The following is a 21,008-nucleotide window of genomic DNA, read 5'->3' as shown; positions in this document are numbered from 1 at the left end:
GATGTCAGTCTGTGGGTCTGGTCTGTCGGGGCAATCAGAGAAGTTTCCTGTCGCTCGACGTTTTCTTGCTCATGGTTTTAAGATAAGATAAGATAAGATAGTCTTTATTGATCTCACAATGGAGAAATTCACTCGTCACATCGGCTCATACAAGAAGGTGCAGAGTAGGGAAGGTGCATTCATTTATATACAGTGAATCTTCATATATACAATGGATCAAAAAGAATACCAAAAAATACAACAAAAAAAAAAGGAAATAGGAATGGGCATATGGTGTCTTACTTACATTCTTAGTGGTCTATATATATATATATATATATATATAAACATATATATACTTATATATATATATATATCTATGCGCCTACATACATACGTACCTACGCGTATATATGTGCATATACATTGTATACATTTGTACATACATACATACATGTGTACTGACATATGTTCAGGTGTTGATAGCAGCAGAAGTCACTACATCAGGATTATTGCACGGGTTGTAGTACAGTGTATTAATTAGATTATTGCACATTAGTTATTGCACATTACTTATTTCAGTTATGGTTACAGTTACAGTGCAGCATTGTATAATCTGATAGCAGCAGGAATGAATGACCTGCGGTAACGCTCCTTTTTACAAACAGGATGTCTAAGTCTGGCACTAAAGGAGCTGCTCAGCTCCTCTACAGTCTGGTGCAGGGGGTGGAAGGTGCTGTCCATGATAGATGTGAACTTGGACAACACCCTCCTCTCAGCTACTTCCTCCACAGAGTCCAGAGAGCAGCCCAGGACAGAAGTGGCCTTCCTCACCAGCTTATTCAGCCTCTTTCTGTCCCGCTCTGCGCTGCCAGGAGCCTAGCAGACAACAGTGTAGACGAGGGCTGAGGCCACCACAGAGTCATAGAAAGTTTTTAGCAGAGGCCTGCTCACTCCAAAGGACCTCAGCCTCCTCAGGAGGTGGAGCCGGCTCTGGCCCACCCTTTTCACGTGCTTAGATAAATTTGTTGTGTTTCCACTGAATTTAACCGGCTTTTTACAAACCATGCAGCTTAATTTAATTTATGGTATTAAAATATAGCCAAACAGGGCTTATTTTTCTCTTCATGTTTTTCCGCTCTGGCGGTCTCTCTCTCTCTCTCCGAACAGGAGCCGCGCGCGGCGGTTCTTTGTGTGTGTTGCGCGGAGAGAGCAGAGTGGGCGGGCCATACTGAGCCTGCGTGCTGATTGGCTGGCGCCGCTGAGCCACGTACGAGAGGGGAGGGGGAGCAGCAGAGTGCCGAAACAGAAGGGGAGACTTGTGAATCTCTGCTGCAGTCAGCGCGCGCGGGAGAGAATAAAAAGGATCGATCCTGTTAAAAGAATATTGTTCAATATCAATACCCGCATTGGTATTGATAGTATCTATCCTAGGATCGATCCGCCCTCTACTATTGTCCAGTTTCATATTTGCTCAGTGACAGTCATTACATTCGGGGCTTGACTCAAAACAAGCCCCGGCAAAATCGGCTGGCGACGCAAATTCTCTGCAACTCCTCCAGAGTTACCATGGACCTCTTGGCTGCTTCTCTGGTTAATGCTCTTTATTCCTGACCTTGCCAGTTTAGGCAGGTGGCCAGACTTGCTAGTGTTTCTGTTGAGTCAAGCTCTTTTCATTTTCAGATGGGAAGATGGGAGTTTGTTTTATAACCCAACCCTGCTTTTGATTAGGTGGCTTCTGAATTTAATTGATTGCAGTGGATTTTATGTAGGGGTTTTAGAGTAAAAGAGGCTGAAGACAAATGCATAACATTACCTTTCAGATTTCAGATTCACATTGCTACCGTGCATATAATATTCTGGTTGTAATGTGACAAAAATGTTAAATAGTTTAAGGGGTATGAATCAAAAAAGATTTTTTAACGAAAAATGTTGCGTGTGTGTGTGTGAATTTGAGGGCCGTTACATGTTGCTTGCTCTGTTGAATGTGCAGTGGCTTGATATAGATTTGTTGTTGTTTGACAAACTGACAAATATCTGATATTTGATGGTTTTAATTTTCATTCCCTTGGAATTGCACTAAAACATAGACTAGGATTTAAAAAAACAAGCCATTTAGCATATACTTGTATTTGTATTTGAAGAAAATAGAACACAATGAGCTAAAATAAAAAATGAAAACAAACAATGGAGGAAGTAATTTTAATGACGCTTTTAAGTGACTTTTGAAATCGTAGGAATTCTGACTTGCATTGTTTTTCCAGTCTTTTGGGGGCGAAAACCAAAACCGAACCAGTGAAACGGTTGAGATTTCGCTGTACGACCTACCCAATAACCCCTTTAAGCAAAGCGGTCGGAAACATTTACACTTAAGAAGCCATTCTTGTCTCTAAGATATTTTGCTTCAAAGCAGTTAACGTAAACGAAGTCTGTGAAGAAAGTTGACGGATGTGGTTTCTACGCAGAACGTTGAACGCAACATCAGTTCCTGGTCAAAAGGATAACACCGTCCGTGAGATCCAGATGCTTTTAAATCTCAATTCCTGTCAGGGAATTTGCTCGAACCTTTGATAGGACCTTGTTTTCTGATCCATGGTGCTGTGAGGAGCTCCCCAGAGATGACAGGGCGACGTTTGGACGCAGCTCGACGACTCGGAAATTCAGCGGGCTCTTCGAGCGAGGTAATCTTAGCACAGGAGCTAACTTGGAGCTAGCACCCGAGCTAACTTCGAGGCTAGCTAAATACCGTCGGCGCTTTAATTCGCCAGACCCCCCCCCCCCCCCCCCCCCCCCCCCGTGTCCGCACACCCTGCACGCGACAGCAGCGGTGGTTCGGCCCAGTACCCAACTCACAAGCAAATGTTTGAACCCGCTTTAGCAGCACCGAAACTACCCAAAGGTTCTCCATCAACAAGTGGTCTCCGCTGCGCGTAGCGGGGAGCTGCTGCTCGTCTGACAGCGGGACGGCAGGGTCCACGTTCCCAACCCGAACCGAATGTCCGAGCGCGCTCAGCCCGTAGACGGGGCTTCCTCCCGCCGCCATGTGTTATACAACCCTCCGTGCTAATATGCTGCTGTCGCTGCTGTTCTGTTTTTGCTCTGATTACGACGCATTTGACATATCGGCGTGGGACAGATTGGGCTGTGTTGTGTTGTCTGGGTTTGGTCGGGTCTATCCAAGCATGCCTGGATGAGTCAGGCCAGATTTATTCTAAGAAGCTTAAACATCCACACACACACACACACACACACACACACACACACACACACGCACACACACACCGAGCCGCTGTCAGGGTAGGAGAGATTCGGCTGGCGACGCATTGCAAACACTACTAACAGTTTCAGTATTGTTAGGCTTGGTTGACTCAGGGTGTGTGTGTGTGTGTGTGTGTGTGTGTGTGTGTGGAGGGTATAGTGTTTTCATCTGACCATGACTGATGGGCACCTATGACGTCATCAGAGCTTGAACCTGATGTGACCTGTGTTGCTTTTTGTTTACCTCTAATTGACTGGATCGTATGCAGATTTTTTATTTATATTTTTATTTTCTTCTGTCCAGAGAACCCATAAAAAAAACCGAGAACCTCCACCAGCTTGTAAACTCAACAACGGGCGACTTGTCCTTTGGTGCCCTTTGTTTGGATTTCTGTGAAGATCCCATGAATACAGGAGCCATTCTTTTGGATTAAAAACTACTTGGAACATTTTTTCTCGCTGCAGTCTTGCGAAAACAAACACTATTGATCAGACTTGGAATCCGCATGTCAGATCTGATGTAAAACGGGGTGTTTTTGGAGCTTGGAGTTGATGCCATTATGTTTCTGTTGATCGACCTGCTTTTTGAGACCTGCCAAGTTCTCTGTTGTGTTGACTAGGGATCCAACAATCGTTTCGTTAGGCTTAGAAAACTGTCTCGTATGCGTTCTACCATCACTGCTCTGTAATGTGGGAACATATGATGCCAGATCCACTTTTTAAACCCTTAAGCACATGTTGTTGTGTACTTGGTGTGTATTGGAGTGCAGATCAGTTGAGTGTAGTCTCTCCTAGAGCAGCATATATATCTTTAGGTTCTGTTTGGATCAATGTGTGCTTCTGTCCTTTCTGTGTCTCTGCTCTGTCTTCTCTAACCCACAGTCGGTCGAGACATATGATCGTTCATATTGAGCCCGGTTCTACTGGAGGTTTTTCCTTCCCGCTAATGGGGAGTTTTTCTTTCCACTGTCGCTTCGTGCTTGCTCAGTATGAGGGATTGCTGTAAAGCCATGGACAATGCAGACGACTCTCCCTGTGGCTCTACGCTTCTCCGGGAGTGAATGCTGCTTGTCGGGACTTTGATGCAATCAACTGGTTCCCTTATATAGGAAGGTTTTGACCAATCTGTATAATCTGACCCAATCTGTATAGTCTGATTGAATTTGACTTTGTAAAGTGCCTTGAGATGACATGGTTCATGAATTGGCACTGTATAAATAAAATTTAATTGAATTGGATCATGTTTCTCAAGCCGTTCAGTTTTCTCTGTTTTCTATCATGTTTTTCTTTTTAAACAATTACATCAAAGTATTTGCTGCAGTACTGCTAAACAAGGCCAGGGACCTCCGGCTAACTAATTCCGTGAAATTTTTTTGTAGTCCAAACTGAAGATGTCGAAAACTGCAAGTGGAGAAGTGAAAGTCGGGTGCATTTACCCACACAGTTCAGTGTTTCCCGCAGGAATTTGCTTAGGCGAGGCGGTGAGTTTGGGGGGGGGGTGGGGGGGTGGGGGCTGGTGACAACTCTTGCGCGGACCGTCTCGCGGCGCTGGGGTGGGGCGTATCCGTGTGTTTTTTCCCTGCCATTCACTATATGCACACGCGAAAGCAACAACAAAAAAGCACGTGTTAACGTCAAATAAACATGCAAACATATCGAGTTTGTTTTTTTTTTGTTTGTTTGTTTTTTTATGTTTGCGAGGCGGTAGCCTTGCCAAGATAGTGCTGTGGGAAACCCTGCAGTTCATTCCACCGTCCCCCAGCAAGCTACGAAACGGGCTGAGCGGGGTGGAGTGGAGCGCTGTGCCACCTGGAAGGGGGGCAGGGTCTGAAGTTCCTTCTGATTTAAAGAGACGGCACCAAAACCAGTTGCTCTCAGGTGAACCTCAGAACGGGGGCAAAAGAGGGGCAGTGGGGCAACAGTAACGAGAGATTCAGACCAAAGCGTTGCATTTCCGCTTTAAATAGACCACAACTGAATGACTTCAATGTAAAAAGGAAGGCCTTAGAGACCTGGATATGTCCCCTTTTAAAAGGATGAAGAGGCTAAAACTCAACCTTTCAGTATGCATAGCTGAAATGTTTGAAGTGATACTTCAAACCCCAACACCAACTGATTTGATGCCATGGGCCTCCTTCACTGGTGGATGGCAGACGGTCCTCTTCCTGTAAAGCCAGCTGAAACCATCACAGTCGGGTTCTCTCCGAAACCTTTAGCTGTCGCTTTTCTGTCTAAAAATGTATTAATATGCACATAACAAAGACAGGCTGCTTGCCTTTAAGAGATTACTGCTGGTGGGTCCAAAGAACCCCACTTTGTTCAGTCCTAACTACATGTTTTGTGGTTGATTTGTTTTTCCTCCTCTGTACATTTCCAGTAAGCGACATGGACAACTCTGTCACCCTGTGGCAGTTCCTTCTCCAGCTCCTGTTGGACTCCAGCAATGAGCGGCTCATCTGCTGGACCAATGAGGAAGGGGAGTTCAAGCTGCTGCAGGCCGAGGAAGTGGCCCGGCTTTGGGGAGCCCGCAAGAACAAGCCCAACATGAACTATGACAAGCTCAGCAGGGCGCTGCGATACTACTATGACAAGGTACGCTGTGATTGACCCGGGGTAGCGCGACATGAGCTGCTGAGTCACCGTTTCACACCAGATACAAAAGGGAAGCCACAAGATTTTTGGTAACCGCATGATTTCACCATCCTTCTCACTTATCAGTTGTGATTTTTACATCTCAGGCGTCTTGAAACGGCTCCTGTCCCAGCGGTTCACGGTGGCTTGAAGACATTCACACACTTGAGTGGTAGCTTGACACAAAGTGGTGCAGAAATGTGTAATGCAGGGGATTCATAAATGGCTTTCAATATTTTTTTAGCTGATAGAAACCAGGATACTGTGGCTTGTTTGTATTCAGCAACCCTGAGTCAGTACTTTCACTACAGTTACAGCTGCAAGTGTCTGGAGGTTGGTCTCCACTAGCTTAGCATAAATATCTAAAAACTGACATTTTTTTGCCCATTTTTCTAAGCACAACAGCCCAAGTTCAGTCAGATTAAGTGGAGTGTGTCTGAACGTCAGTTTTGCCAATGATCCTTAATTAGATTTCAGTTCCGACTTTGACTAGGCCACTCTAACACGTGAATGCGCTGTGATCTATGGGTTCTCCCGTTTAGGGTTGTTCCGCAGCACAGCAAAGCTTGGCAAACAGGTCGAGGGCTTTTACAAAATAACCTCACTGACCGTCCTGTCTTGCAAAGCATTAGCCGACCTTCGGCAGTAGGTCAGTAAAGCTGGCGATGAGTTAGAGATAAATGGTTAATTCTGAAGAGCCCGGACATCCAGCGTTGTGTTTGCTGCTCTCACTAAAGCAGCAAACAGCGTTCTCTTCTAGCTAACAGCTGCTAGAAGAGAGCGCTGGGTCTGCTCCCATCAAATCAGGGAAAGGAAGAACATTCAGCTCTCTGAGCCGATTGGGCGAAGCGACACCTAGTTCCCACCTACCAACGGTTGGTTTTAGCCGGTATCAACCGAAAATTAGGTAAGCAGCAGTTACGCTGGTCAAGGCGCGCTTATTCGGATCGCGACACTTGTGGATTTTGACCAAATCCCCCAAGAATTCAGCTGCAGGCAAGGTTATGTAAAAATCCCATAAAACCCCCAATAAAATACACGTCTGGGGCTGTTAGCGCGACAAAACCAGAGCCTTTAGGGGCAGGAATCTACTTTGAGGCACCGATTTGCTGTTCTACATCACTGATGCAGGACAGGTACCTGTAGGCTTTTCTGTGTCATAGCTGCAGAAGAAGAAAGCGGATCAGAACAGGAAGCAGCAAGGGCATAGTTGGTCCCCTAAGTTGTGTAAGTCGGTGGTACCATATAACGTAAGCTGATTGACCATCGACCTTCACCAGTGATCAGCCTGCAGCCCTTCAGTTCTGCTTCCTGCAGGGGCTCTTCTAACGGCATCGGCCCAAAATAAAACCAACAACAGAGCGTTCTTCTGTCTTGAGTTGAACATGATTCTGCGTATTGATCCAACCCATCACAGCCGAATGCATTTCTCACTGGAGACAGCTTTTAAGCCCCCACTCCCTCCCCGCTTGTGGTTTGACCCTGTGGGCGCTCAGAGCGGAGCTGCTCTGCAACGTTTGGCTGCAGCGTTTGTGGCTTTCAGTTTGGTACAGGAGGGACGCAGCTGCTCCGCCTACAAGGTTGCTCTCTGGTCCTGCTTGTTTGCTCACTGAGTGTTTTCTGTCTGCGGGCCTCCCTGTGTCTTCTAGAACATCATAAAGAAGGTGAACGGTCAGAAGTTCGTCTACCGCTTCGTGTCCTACCCGGACATTCTGAAAGGAGACGCTAGCATCCGAGCGGACAGCGGAGCGGGGGGGATCCCACCTGTCGCAGCCAAGAGGGGAGACGGCTCTCTGCTGGAGGTGGAGTCTGCTGACCGGGGCAAGGCGGGAGCAGGTCCAGCCGCTATGGGCTCCAGCACCAAGCAGTCCAACAGGAACGACTACATCCACTCCGGCCTCTACACGTCCTTTCACCTCAACTCTTTGCAAAATGGCCGCCAGCTCTTTGGCTCCATCAAGATAGAGAACCCCGCGGAGAAGATTTCGGACGGGAGGGCCACCGCAGCCGCCGCACAGAGCCAAGAGAAGCGGCTGGAGCAGCAGCTGCATGCAGCCGCTGCTCTGCCGTCAGTCATCAAGTTTGGAAACAGCCCCCCCAAGCCGCTCCCCACAGCGCCCCCTCAGGCGGAGGCCGGCAGTTTGGATTCCCTGCATGCTGCGGCGCAGAGGGCCGAAACCACCAGCCCACACTCCTCCCTGCAGCCCCAGTCCGTTTACACGTTCGAGCACCCCCGCCCTTCAGATCCGGCCTTCAGCCTGCCGGACCTGAGCTCCGCCAGCCCGTCCCCGAGCCTCGTACCAGAATCTTCTCAGGAGGGCACCACGCAAAGCGACGTCGAGTCGGGGTGCTCGCGGTCCACAGACCCTCTTGCACTAGAAGCACCAGAGGCTCAGCCTCAGGACAAGGTTGGTATAGATCAGTAAGAAAACTTCAGCATTTTAACAACAAACAATAAAGGTTCTGGGTCAGGAGGCACCATCCTTCTGAGAATGGGTCCATCTTCCCCTGTAGTGTTTAAAAAGATCCATGTAGGAGTGACGGGTGTTTGTGTCCAGCAGGTGGACAGCGGCCTGGGCCTGTCTGTGGATGAGCCCAGCTTGGTGGACACCGAGACCAACAGTTCGTCGTCGGTAAACAGCAGCACCACAGGGAGCGCTCAGGCTCCAGGAAAAGCACGCAAGCCACCGAAAATCCTGCAGATCAGCCCGCCTGCTCTGCTTGTCACTACGTCCGAATTCTCCCCCATGAACCTCTGCAGTCCCTCGCTCCCCACCGCCTCGCTCACACCAGCAATGCTCCAGGTGAGGCCCTGGGCTCTGTACCGCAGGTTTGGTCACATTTCCACCACACACATCTTTGTGTTGTTATTATGGGCCGGACCAACCTAAGTTTGGGCACGATTTTATCTGCAGCTGTACGTTGATGCTTCCAGGGCGGCTAACTTTAACATTATTCTAAGTAGGAAACAGGTAGAGCAATCTCTGCTCCAAATCTGACCTTTTTGGAAACGTGACAAGAAGAAAGCTGCGTCCTTCTTAGATCTTTATAGCGTGCCTTGCAAACGTAATCAACCCCCTGACTTTTTACCTATTCTGTTACACTACAATCTGTAATTTAAAGTTTTTTTCACCCCTTAAAGTCCTGATGCAACCAGTTACCTTCAAAAGTCCCATAATTAGAGCAACGAGGTCCCTCTGTGTGCAATCCAAGTGTCACATGACCTGTCAGCATAAACACACCTTTTCTGAAAGGCTCCGGAGGCGGCAGCACTGAGCAAGAGGCAGAACACCACAAGGATCACAGAGCTGTCCAGACCAGTCAGGGACAAAGCCTTGAGAAGCACAAGTCAGGATGGGGACATAAACATATTTAAATCTTCTCACAGAGTACCACCAAATTCATCATCTTTAACTGAAAGCAGACCTGCCAAGAGCGGGGGTGAACAGTTATTGACGCTGTCCTGTTTGTTGTTTGCTTCACAATAAAACTATAAAAATTGTGCAAACTCTCAAACCATCTGTTTTAATTCCAGGTTGTGAGATGACAAATCCTGAAAAATAATGAGAGGTCAATACTTTTCCAAGTCTCTGTAAGTTCTAGGGGTGTGAATACTTTCTGAGGAAGCTGAGTCAGACTGTACGATTGAAATTAGTAGAATTTTTTTATAACTGGATTCATCAATAAGAAAAGAAGCAGCCGTTCCGTTGAAGCAGACTTTTTGTATGACAAAGGTTTTAAAGCTAGCAGCTCTGTTTTTGTGGACATAAGTTTGTTCAATGATCAGCACAGAGGTGGAGGGTGTACCTACGTTGGTACCAGCTCAGAGTTTTCTCCCTGCAGTCTGGTTCTGTTGCACTGGTTCTTCCTGTCGCAGCTCCTCCCATATTAAGTAGAGCAGAGGTGGGAGGTGACGGCACTGGGTCAAGATGCAAAGCCGCTGAGCTCAACTCTGGATGTTTTATACAATACCATAGCAATACCAGAGCTCTTTCAGCTGCTTTCATGTTACAGTTTCCTCTACATGTAAGTGTGACTCCTGGGCTGATGTGGGTCTCTGGAGACGCTAACATACAAACACACTGACTGCTGTTGTTTCTAAAGGTTTGAGATCAATATCTCCACTTTTCATTTCTTCTGCTCATAAAACAACTAACTTTTACTTCAAGTAAAATGTATTTGTGTACTTTTTACTTTTACTTGAGTAACATTTTCCTCTGGTAATGACTCAAAATTTGATCACAGTAACTTTACTTTTACTTGAGTGCATTGCTTCGGTACTCTTTCGTCCTTTCCTGAGCCCGGTACTGGATGCGATTGGCCCCATTTCTAGCTTTTACGTTGGCTTAGATCACTGGATCTAATTTGTGTCCAACCCCCTTTTAGGCCACATTGTTCACATCATTTCACTACTTTTTTTCAAAGTTTAACGTGAAATAAATCCTGTACACTTTAGCTAACAAAACCCAGATCTGGAACATTCACTCTGACTTCACAGAACCAGAAGAACAAACTGGCTTGCCAATCCTTCCAGCTAACACCACAAAACCGGGACTACAGTTCCCACAGACTCATTAAAATTTGGCAAATAACACATTGGAAAATGTTGCCTGGTCCGATGAGTCTCTCCAATATTGCCCAGAGACACCGTGGCATGGCGGTGGAGTCCTCCAAAGACCCACTGATGAAAACAATTCAACAACTAACAGATTTACACGGCCAGATTGGTTTATTTTCTTCACGCTCTCTAGCTCTGGTTTTCAGCTTGACGGGACATAATTCAATTTATTTATATAGCGCCAATTCATGAAACATGTCATCTCAAGACACTTTCCAAAGTTAAGTTCAATCAGGTTATACAGATTGGATCAGATTATAGAGATTGGTCAAAAGGTTTCCTATATAAGGAAACCCAGCACATTGTATTAAGTCTTGAGAAGCAGCATTCAATTCTCCTGAAGAAGCGTAGAGCCACAGGGAGAGTCATATTCATTGTCCATGGCTTTGCAGCAATCCCTCATATTGTATAGCATCTATCTCCCATGAGATTGACCCAATGTCAAGGAGTATATAATGGTGTAAATTTGCTGGCCCCCCTAAACGGACTCAGAGAGTCATTAATGTCTAAACTGCTGGTAATGAAGTGAGTTCACCTCTAAGTCAGTATCACAGGTTTCCACTGGAGTCCTCTCCCTCTCCTCCATGATGAAGCTGATAGAGGTTGAACACCTTGGGCCCCTCCACCTTCATTTTAAGCTTAATAGATCAATAGGGTTGAGGTCTGGAGCCATGCTTTGGCCGGTCCATCACCTTTACCCTCTGTCTCTTCAGCCCGGCAGCAGTCGTCTTGGAGGTGTGTTTGGGGTTGTTATCGTGTTGGAGTTCTGCTCCGTGGTCCGGTTTCTGAAAGGAGGGGCTCATGCTCTGCTTCAGCAGGTCACAGTTGGCATCCATGGTTCCCTCTGTGAACTGTAGCTCCACACAGCTGGCAGCACTCATGCAGCCCCAGATCATGACCCTCCCACCACCATGCGTGTCTGTAGACAAGACAAGCGCAGCGGAGACCCACTGTCCTGTTTTCTATCCGGACATCTTTAAACAGCAAGGCATCTAGAGAAATTACAGTCAACACTTTTTTCTTAAGATTCATCTGCCACCAGATCCAGCTAACTGTTGACTTACAAAAGGTGCTGAGAATAAACAAATGTGGAAAAAACACAACTTGGAAGGGGTTCTTTTAAAAAAACTCCCAATCCAAATTGACTTCAAAGTGAGTCACATGTAGTTTCAAGCAGATTATGACTTGAAAGTAAACCTTTAAAGATGAGCGGACTGAAACTGCAGCCTGTGCTGTGCTCCCAGATGAGCAGCAGGGGGCAGTAGTACCACAGAAGTCTTTTAGACCTGGTTTCTGAAACCGTCTTGGTCAGGTCAGCGCCAGCTCCCGTATGAAGAAGATTGTTCTTGGAATAGAATTAAAGCAATTTTCAAAGGACCAACATAAAATGAAAGGACCAGTAGAGATGTGCAATAAAGCAAAGCTCCATGTCAGTGGAGATGCTCTGAAATTCTGCAGGTCCTGCATGTCGTTGGTAAGATAAGATAAGATAGTCTTTATTGATCTCACAATGGATAAATTCACTCGTCACATCGGCTCATACAAGAAGTAGGGTGACCAAACGTCCGTATTTCCCGGGACATGTCCGTATTTCACGTCCTGTCCCGGGCGTCCCGGGTTTTTTTTTTAGAAAGTGAGGAAATGTCCTGTTTTTTAAATTACCGTCATTGGACCATTGAATTGACAGGCACTAGGGCACTGCGCACGGCGCTGCGTGTGACGTAATCCCTGAGCCGCGTCAGTGCGGGCAGCCCTGTTCTTAATCAGAAGATAGATAGCGTGGATAACAATATCTATCGATCGATAGACGTGGGGCGTGATAGGAAAAAATAGGGTCGATAAAAAGTTCGATAGACAGTTTTACTTCCTTGCTACAGTCGGCACGCCGTCACTAAGCGCCGCCCTCTCAAACCACAACACAGAGCATGTGAATATGTAGCTGCAAGGAGCGGCGGAGGAAACGGTCCCAAAACGAGGTTTTACTAGTTCGCCAGCCTGATAGAAATAAACAACAGTGATTTGTAAAACTTGCAAGGAACCGGTAAAAGCAGAGTCTGGTAACGCAACCCACCAGTATTCATCACGTAAGCCGCTCACACCCACAGCGGCGCGAGCTGCGCGGCCCCGCGAGCTGCGCCTCGTCGTCGTCGCTTTCTGTAACTTCTTCCAAAACAAAGCAGGTATAGCAGCTAAACTGGGCTCCCTTCTTTGTAAAAAATGACAAAGCGTCCAAGCGGCATAAGGACATAACGCATGCAGTAACGTGCTTCATAGTGATGGATATGTCTGCTGTTCTCTGCAGCTGAAAAACCTGGCTTCAAACAATAACCTGCCACTCTTGATCCGCGATATAAAGTTGTTATTTTTGTTAAAAAAAAAATCTGTTATGGTTAAAACAGTTGGTTGAATAAAGATTTAATTGGAATTCTGTGTTTGTGTTCTTTAAATCAAATCATTTAGCAATATCATAAAATGTCCAGGCAGAGCTGCACATAAAATATGGTTTTAAATATTTTCAATAATTATGGATATCGATCAATATGCCTTTTCTTTTTTGATCGATAAGCTTTTATTCTATATCGCCCAGCCCTAGGCCACATACATCTATATGCATGGGAACAGGGATTCCCAACCCCCCCCCAATAATTCTTGCTTTAAAGGCCTGGAACCTGTAGCAGAAAAATTGGACTTATGACGTGATTTCTATGCTGTTGTTTGATTTTCACTAGAGCAGGGGTGTCAAACTCATTTTGGTTTAGGGGCCGCATACAGCTTAATCTGATCTCAAGAGGGCCACACGAGTAAACTCATTGCAAGATTAAATAGAACTAATAAAAGTGGACTTGTTGTTGATTTTTATATTAAATGAATTTCACTTTTACACAATATATTATAAATAACCTCAGCGTTTTTAAGAAAAGTATGTGTAATTTCAACAATACTTTTACTCATTTAAACATTTACTTGTGCATTATGCATAAAAACTGATCACAGTGATTATACAATGTTGAAAAACATTTATTCAAATTTTTTGGAACTTAAAAACACTGTCCTACATGACAAAATACATCAAACAGATAAAAATTAAGAAATGATTTAAATTTTTCCACACCTGAAGCTTAATCTGCTAATTAAAACACAGCGCCCCTCGTGAACAATATAGGAACTGCATATTTATAATTAAACGAAGTACATGTTTTTTTCAATAATTGTTTTATCATTCTTTTCCTTTTATCTCTTCTTTCTTTCACCTTTTGTTTTTTTATTCTTGTTCTTCCTTTCCTCTCCTACTTTCCCATTGTAGTGTCCATATCATTTGAGATATTCCCCGCATGAATCATAATAAAACTATTCACATTCATAAATCAAGCAGAGCACTGTGGCAAAAGCAGTACTGCTCCACTTGTGAAAGTCAAATCTGATGAGCTCTTTTTGGCATTAAGACAACAATTCTTATTGCCACATTGCCAGACATGACACGGGAATTTTTTTTTTTTTTTTTTAATAAATGATAATGCATTTAGCCACAGGGCTGGACTAAATTGTTCGGGCCGTATGTTTGACACCCCTGCACTGGAAGCTCCGAGGAACCAAGTAATGGCATTTCTCAGGGACTAGTTTAATTTTTTCTTTGCCACATTTCCCACGCAAACATGTTAGTAGGTGCAAAACCTCTTTGTTCTTACTTTTTTTTTTTTTTTTTTTTTTTTTTTTGCTTTCTAATCAAATTCTCCTTTCTTCTTGACACTCTCCACACTGCACCCAGGCAAGTCCTGGACCTGCACAGCTGCTGCTCAGTTTGGACTTTGGACAGAATGTGGTTTTAGGTCGCTTCTGGGAACACGACCATCTCAAAGCCAGAACGTGTTTCTGTCCCTATGGTTGGTATTGTCACTACTGGCTGTTAAATTGTCCCACGTTTCTGTGAAATGGGTCTCAGGCCTGAAACCTGGCAATGTAATCTTTGTTCCATACATTATTTTAAAAATGTATTTCGTTAAAGTGTCCCAGTGTCTTATTTTGGGTTTATTGGACTCTGGTAGACAAGTAAAGAATTCCCCCGTGTGGTGTAGTGAATATCTAATTTTAAGGCACTAGAAGATTAGAAATAATAATTCAATAAAACTAAAGTATGTGCCCGTAGTACGAGTCGTTGGAAAATATGGTTTAATGTTTCTAATCCAGTTGTACGCTGCAGGGAAAACCCAGGACAAAAACATGAAGTAAGTCCCAGCTAAACGTAGTACCGTGTCTTTTCTGTCATGCTTCTTTTTGTACAGTAATGCTAAATCTACAGACTGGATTTTAGCGCGCTAATGGTTAGTTTACAGCACACAGCAGCCTGTGGGGAAGGAGTACCTCTACTCTGCAGTCCAAACGATAGAGTAAAATTACACACACACCGACCGACTCTAAAAGAACTGGCACTAGTAATGGCTGGATGGAAGTTTATGTTTAAAAAAAACAACTACCAGAAGACAGCCGGTGTCTGCCCGGTAATCCTGTGTGTCCGTGCGGCAGAGCTTTTGCTTTAGGTTCTTCCTCAGAATCATGCCACTCCCTGCTTCCCCTCCACCAATGAGCTGTTTTCAGGAAACCCAATAGAGCTGTTTGGATTTCCTAACATGGACATTTGTGGTGGGACTTCCTTAGGTGGCAGCACTAATGACATGTATTCATGTATCTCTGAGGCCATCTGCTGCTCCTTTGATACAACGCTGACTGTAAACAATCATTTCCAACTAGCTATGAGAGTTGACATTTTTATGAGTGAAACAAACAACCTGCCTGCAGGGCAGCTGCCGATAACCAGACTAATTAAACGACTAATATTCTTTTACCAACCCTGCTACCTCAATAAGCCAAGAACAACGGAGAACTGCTCATGTCCTGCTCCAATAGTATCATTGCTGGATAATATTATTACCAGCAGCCTAGCGATTGGGTGGGCAAACACAGTGGCCCTTGAGGAGGATGTTTGGACAGCACAGGTCTGTAACATTGGGCTGTTTGCTGGTAGGCTAACCCCCGCCCCGCTCCGCCTCAGTCTGTTCCAGCCTCCCACAGCTTCCTTGTCCCTGATGAAGGACGGCATCCCCACAGCATGATGCTGCGGCCAGTCGCATCCAGCAGATGTAGCCTTTTCTGCCACACCCGGCGGCGTGCAGTTTTGCAGGAAAGTTCATTTTTGCTCTCATCTGACCAGAGCTTGTGCATCCACATGTGTCCCCTAGATGCCTTGTCTCAAGATTGAAAAAAGATTCTTTATGGCTCCCATTGTGAAGTGCACGACAAATGGTGGTCCTGTCACCAGGTTCTTGGTGGATGGCCATGTCTGCTTGGTTTGCAGTTGTGCCGTAGCCTTTGTATGTTCAGGTGACGGCTTGAACAGCACACTGCCTTTTGTTTCACTTCACCATGTACTGTTTAGAGTTGATTTTTCCGTAAATTATATACAATGTATAAAATGGCTCCAGAGTCCCCAGAATCTGACAGTGGGAAATGCCTGGACTGTACTAACGTGATGTTTCTGCACCTGACAGACTCCAACTCTCCTGCTGACTCCCAGTCCTCTGCTGTCCAACATCCACTTCTGGAGCACGCTCAGTCCCGTTGCTCCCCTCAGCCCGGCCACCAGACGTCAGGGAGCCCACCTGTTCCAGGTGGGTGCAGAGAACCCGCTTTTTTCCTCCCCTCTCTAGTCTAAAGCTCAAGGTCCGCTAACACTACACTGTTGGTTTTCTGTTGCAGTTCCCCTCAGTCCTCACCCCTCAGTTCCAGATCCCGGTACAGAGCTTGGACGGAACCAATACGCCGGGCCCCATTTCACCAGACCCTCAGAAAACATAGACTTCTGGCCCGTCCTTCTCTACCGCTCCACCACCTTCTCCCACATCCGGGAGGATGATGTGTGAGCCAAGCCTTTCCTGTCTGCCATCGGTCTGGTGCTTTGAGCCTTACTGCCATAGAGCTCACAGTACAGGTGTGTGGTGGGGGGTGGTGGACGGATGAGGGTGATGCATTCACTTTGTCTCGTGGTATTTGTGCCCTCAGGACCCTTTTCTGTTCACTGACGTCATCATCGCCAGCAGCCTGATGCGCCTACACGTTGATTTCGTCCGGCTTATTTTGGGATCACAGCAGATTGAAGGAGGGAGGAATTTCCATGGTAACAGTGTGTGAACTGGCGCCTCGGTCGGCACAATCTGCTTCACACCTCGACGCACAGAGCGCTTGGGTTCCAGCTATCGGCATCTGCGCTCTTCTAGAATCCCCTCCTTATGGCGTGCGGCAGGGCTGCTGCCGTCAGTAGCCTCTGACCGTTTCTTTCCTCGCAGCGTCACGAATCCCCGCTGTTGTTCAGGGTGGATGAGGACGGGCATGGTGGACCTGGAGCTCTTTTCCCCTCTACCTGCCTCAGCTGCTCAGAAATGCCATCCACGTCCCGCGGGACTCTTACCCTATTGTCTTATTGTGATCTGTGGCCATAACCCAAACTGAACCTTGATCCATACATCTGCGGTGAAACTACTGCTGTCACCTTTTTTCTATGGTATGATCACAAACTTCAGTGGGTTTTATCTGATAAACCAGCACAAAGTGGCGCATAATTGTGAAGTGTCATTTTTTTCTCTCTAAAAGAACCCTTCTGAAATGTGTACTGACTATTCAGACCCCCTCTGACCCGTGATGGTCTGCTGCCTTCACAGGTCAGCTGAACTCATCCTGACTTTACACCGCAACGCTTCACAACTGTGTACCTCTTGGTCTGCTACACCAGATCCCTGGAAGTTACACTGAAGTTGTGGTTTTAGTGGGACGGGACGCTGGAGGAGTTCAGGGAGAATTAACCTGTTTTCAAGCTCCTGCCGAAAAACCAGGCGGACTCATCCTGACAGCCATGTTGGCCTGTTCCACCTTCGCTCGCTAAGCTTTTAGGTGGGAGTGGAAGAAAGAAGAGCCATAAGCCATTTCTGTGCAATGATACCGTCGGCCAGACTCTAGGCAAGGTCCAGGACACGGTTCAATCCGTTACCTAACGGGTTTGCCGGACATCAGCAGGCCGTTGCAAAGGAGACCAAACATAGCTGCCATTTAACTTAACGGAACCAGAAAACGCAGCGTAAGTCTGCTTTTTTTTAATCAGCACCAACTTATATCGATGAGCCCTGTGCGCGTTCCTTCTGGATTGCCGCTGATCCCGGATCAGAAACTGTGGTCAGGATCTTGAACACCAACTGTTGCTTAAATGAGAAAGCAAACAGCAGCAGGAGAGGTTTCTCCTTGTCAGAGGAAGGACGTTTACCGTTGAAACACTGAGCGATGGCGGTCACTGAGCTGCTGCTGGCTGGCTGGGTAAGTCCTGAGCGGTTCTTTACAGAACCAGTGAAGAACTGGCCTTGGCGCCATCTTTGGTTCAGTACTGGAAACCGATTTGATAGAGGTCTTTACATCTAAGTTTTACTCAGTAGCTGGGTGTTGCTTGATCAGCTGTTTAGTGTCAGGCACCCTGCTACAAGTCCAGGTAGATTCAGGAACAATAGTTCCCTGAGGAATGAGCCCGGGAGGTTCTGCTGCATGCTGGTGGTCTCCTTCGGTTTCCAGTTGACCCAGTTATAATCAAGCCTTTCTTCAGCTCAAACCTTTGATGATTTGTTTGCTGTGTCGGCGTCACGCTCACCTGACCACCAATAGCAATACCCGCGGTTGGCCTCTGAAACGCAGCAGTCTGCCAAAACATGATGACCTCGTTCCTGATACCGCTGAGCTTCAGCGAGCCAACTGGACCGGGGATGCACTGAGAAGTCTGCTGTCGGCTGGGATTGGGTCGTTTGTTAGCTTGATCAACCCTGACTAGAGGACGGTCAGAGTAACAACATCCTTCGGTGTGGAAGTTCACACTGTGGGATGGCGGCTCAGAGTCAGCTATGTTCAGTAGATCTGGGGGTTAAAAGTTAAATGGAAGCTGTATTTTCTCTGACAGCGTCAGCCAGTTCTTCAGGCTGCTTCCTTAAAGATTAAAGATTTTTAAGCTTTCAGCCTCCGCCTGTCATTCCTGAATTAAAACTTAGACCGCTGACAGGAGGAAAGGAAGAAAGCATATTTGGAATGCTGTTATTTCTAGGTCTGGATGGGCTGGTAACAGCTTGACAGAAACCAGAGCGCTGACATGGGCCTCAACACCCGGCCCAGAACCTCTGAACATTGTTTTCGTGGACACCTAAACGGGTCGCCTGTTGGCTGCTTCTCAGCTGCACCTCAGCTTTAAGGCTGGGGACAATTGGAGTTGCTGGGGACAATTGGAGTTGCTCCGCCCATCTGCAGGGTCATCATGTTTTGGTTGTGTGTCCCGAAACCTTAAAATTAAAGCACCTTTCTTCTGCCTACCAACACCCCCCCCATCCCCACCCCCATTCCCAAACTATCGGCCATCTGGTTCACGCGATGCTTTTTAACTGAGCTTGAAGCCATAAGTCTGAAACAGACTGTGGAGGCGCTGCCCGCCTCTCTATGCCATTTAACATTGAAATTGTACTTTGCGCTGTTTACACGATACTTGGATGACAAACTAACACGGATGCGTGTTCGTTCCTAACCAAAGTGTCGCCTTCTAACCCAGAGACGATTGAGCAGAGTTTTTTTTTGTACAGGACGCGCGCGCACGCTCAGATGAAAACGGTGCCTTACCGCAGCCAAGCCCAAGGTTAGCATGGCAACGTTCCCACACCGAGGTCTGACGAAGCTTTTTTTTAATGTTTTGGATGCCATATCTTTGCCTAGACCAAACCACAGAGGTTGGCAGAATAAGTCCGTGACTAAAACATGCAGTGGTGGATGCATTACTGTACATACAGACCGCAGCATGGAAAATCCTGTTCAACGTCAGCAGCCATGTTTCTTCTTAACCTGCCTCTAAATGTTTGCTCAGAAAGTGTATGGATAAATAAATAAATATATATATATATATATATATATATATATATATATATATATATATATATATATATATATATATATATATATATATATATATATATATATAGAGAGAGAGAGAGAGAGAGACTCATTGTAATCTCCTTTTATTTTCCTGTAATGCAATAGAACCTTGAGAATAATTTCTATTTTTGTAAATCTGTGTCAGCTTTGTAATGTTCTCTTTGTGCATGTTTATTTTTGTATCCCTGTACAATTTAGTGGATTTTTGGGGATAGATGTTTTTTTGGAATAAGAGCCTTATTGGGATGAAATCAAGGTGTGTTTTGTATGTTTTTTTGATATCGTCTTGGTATTGTTCATGCAGATGTTGTGATCAGACGTTTGCACTTAAGAGTCTGGGGGTTCCTGTCATATTGGATTCTGTCACTTTTCTAGGATTCCCTCTTATGAAACGTTTGCTGACTAAAGAAATGTATTTTCCTCCCACAGGGAGGACTTCATTATGCACTTGTATTTTCTAAGGAAAAAAAAACGAGCTAAAGTTTGACAGTTTGTATGAAAAATTTGTGATCAGGCACTAGCACAAATATTTATAAAAATGTATACAACCCATAGAACAAATATATATAGATCTAGCATTTTTGCAGAAAGTTTAATAGTAAAAGCTGAAATCGCTATAAAATCATCCCAAAGCCTTTTTAAATGCTTTGTCCTCTGGTCCTCTTGGATTTTTGTTGTTTCATATCTGCCCTCAAATGATTCTTTTCCTTGAAATGTAAAAAGTTGTTTTCAAAGAAATGACAAAGAAATTATGTTTATGCTTTCTGTCCATTTCTCTTTGATGCTTCTTCAAAATGTTTACAAGCTGCTTGTTTTAAGTGGCGTATCGATGTGCGAGGAGCCTAGAGGAAGTATGTAGAACAGTGAGGTTCTACATACTTATTAAGACCAATAATAAAACAAATCTCTTACTGACCACGTGTGTGAGTGTGTGAGAGAGAGACATATTCTCAGGGCTCTAACAACTGAGCCCAGGTTTTATGACTGAAGTCCTTTTAATGAGATAGCAAATAAAGTGCAGGAGGGACCAGAGTTTGCTGTATGTCTTCAACGCTGCTCCTCGATGGCTGGGGTCCTGGAAGCTTTAGATGTGTCCCTGGTCCAACACACCTGAATCACTCAGCTGAGTTAGCTCCTCAGTGTGCAGTGAAAGGATGCGTCCAAGGTTCAGTCCGAATACCCTTATAGAGCAAGGACTCTTTAGCCAAAGCGGAAATGTGTCAGCAGTCGCCATAAGTGCTGTCTGAATAGTAAGGAAGGAGGTAGGAAAAGGAGCCTGTATGCTTCCTCTCATATCTCCTTTAGCATAGAAAGCTTGAGAAATATAAGGAATCGCACATTCCTTTGCGTGACATGATGCATAAGCACAACCCACCTCACGGAAATTAACGAAAATGTCCAGAGAGAAGAAAGCGTAAACTAGTTTTTTTTTTTTGTTTTTTTTTTGGAAGGCTGTAGGCCCGGATTTGACTAGAATCATCCATGTGCGTAATGACGTCGAAGTTAAAGGCTGTCCGAAATTAGC

General features: G+C 45.5%; 1 protein-coding gene across 5 annotated transcripts; it reads left to right on the top strand.

Moving 5' to 3' along the window:
• The first annotated feature begins 2,234 nt into the window (after positions 1–2,234).
• On the top strand, positions 2,235–18,842 carry elk4 (ETS transcription factor ELK4). Of its 5 annotated transcripts, none has more exons than XM_021312553.2 (7): positions 2,236–2,660; positions 5,615–5,829; positions 7,518–8,276; positions 8,430–8,672; positions 14,253–14,367; positions 16,030–16,149; positions 16,238–18,842. In XM_021312553.2, exons 2-7 carry the CDS (start codon positions 5,623–5,625, stop codon positions 16,399–16,401), a joined length of 1,608 nt encoding a protein of 535 aa, XP_021168228.2. In that variant the 5' UTR covers positions 2,236–2,660; positions 5,615–5,622; the 3' UTR covers positions 16,402–18,842. The 5 variants fall into 5 exon arrangements, with proteins under 5 accessions (XP_021168229.2, XP_021168228.2, XP_021168227.2 ...); XM_021312552.2 differs by having other exon boundaries at positions 2,245–2,660; positions 8,427–8,672; XM_021312555.2 differs by lacking the exon at positions 14,253–14,367 and having other exon boundaries at positions 2,359–2,660.
• The last annotated feature ends 2,166 nt before the right edge of the window (positions 18,843–21,008 follow it).

Source organism: Fundulus heteroclitus, unplaced genomic scaffold, assembly GCF_011125445.2.
Source record: "Fundulus heteroclitus isolate FHET01 unplaced genomic scaffold, MU-UCD_Fhet_4.1 scaffold_88, whole genome shotgun sequence".
Taxonomy (NCBI): Eukaryota; Metazoa; Chordata; class Actinopteri; order Cyprinodontiformes; family Fundulidae; genus Fundulus; species Fundulus heteroclitus.
Note: the sequence above shows the minus strand (reverse complement) of the source record. Positions and strands in the feature narration are given on the sequence as shown.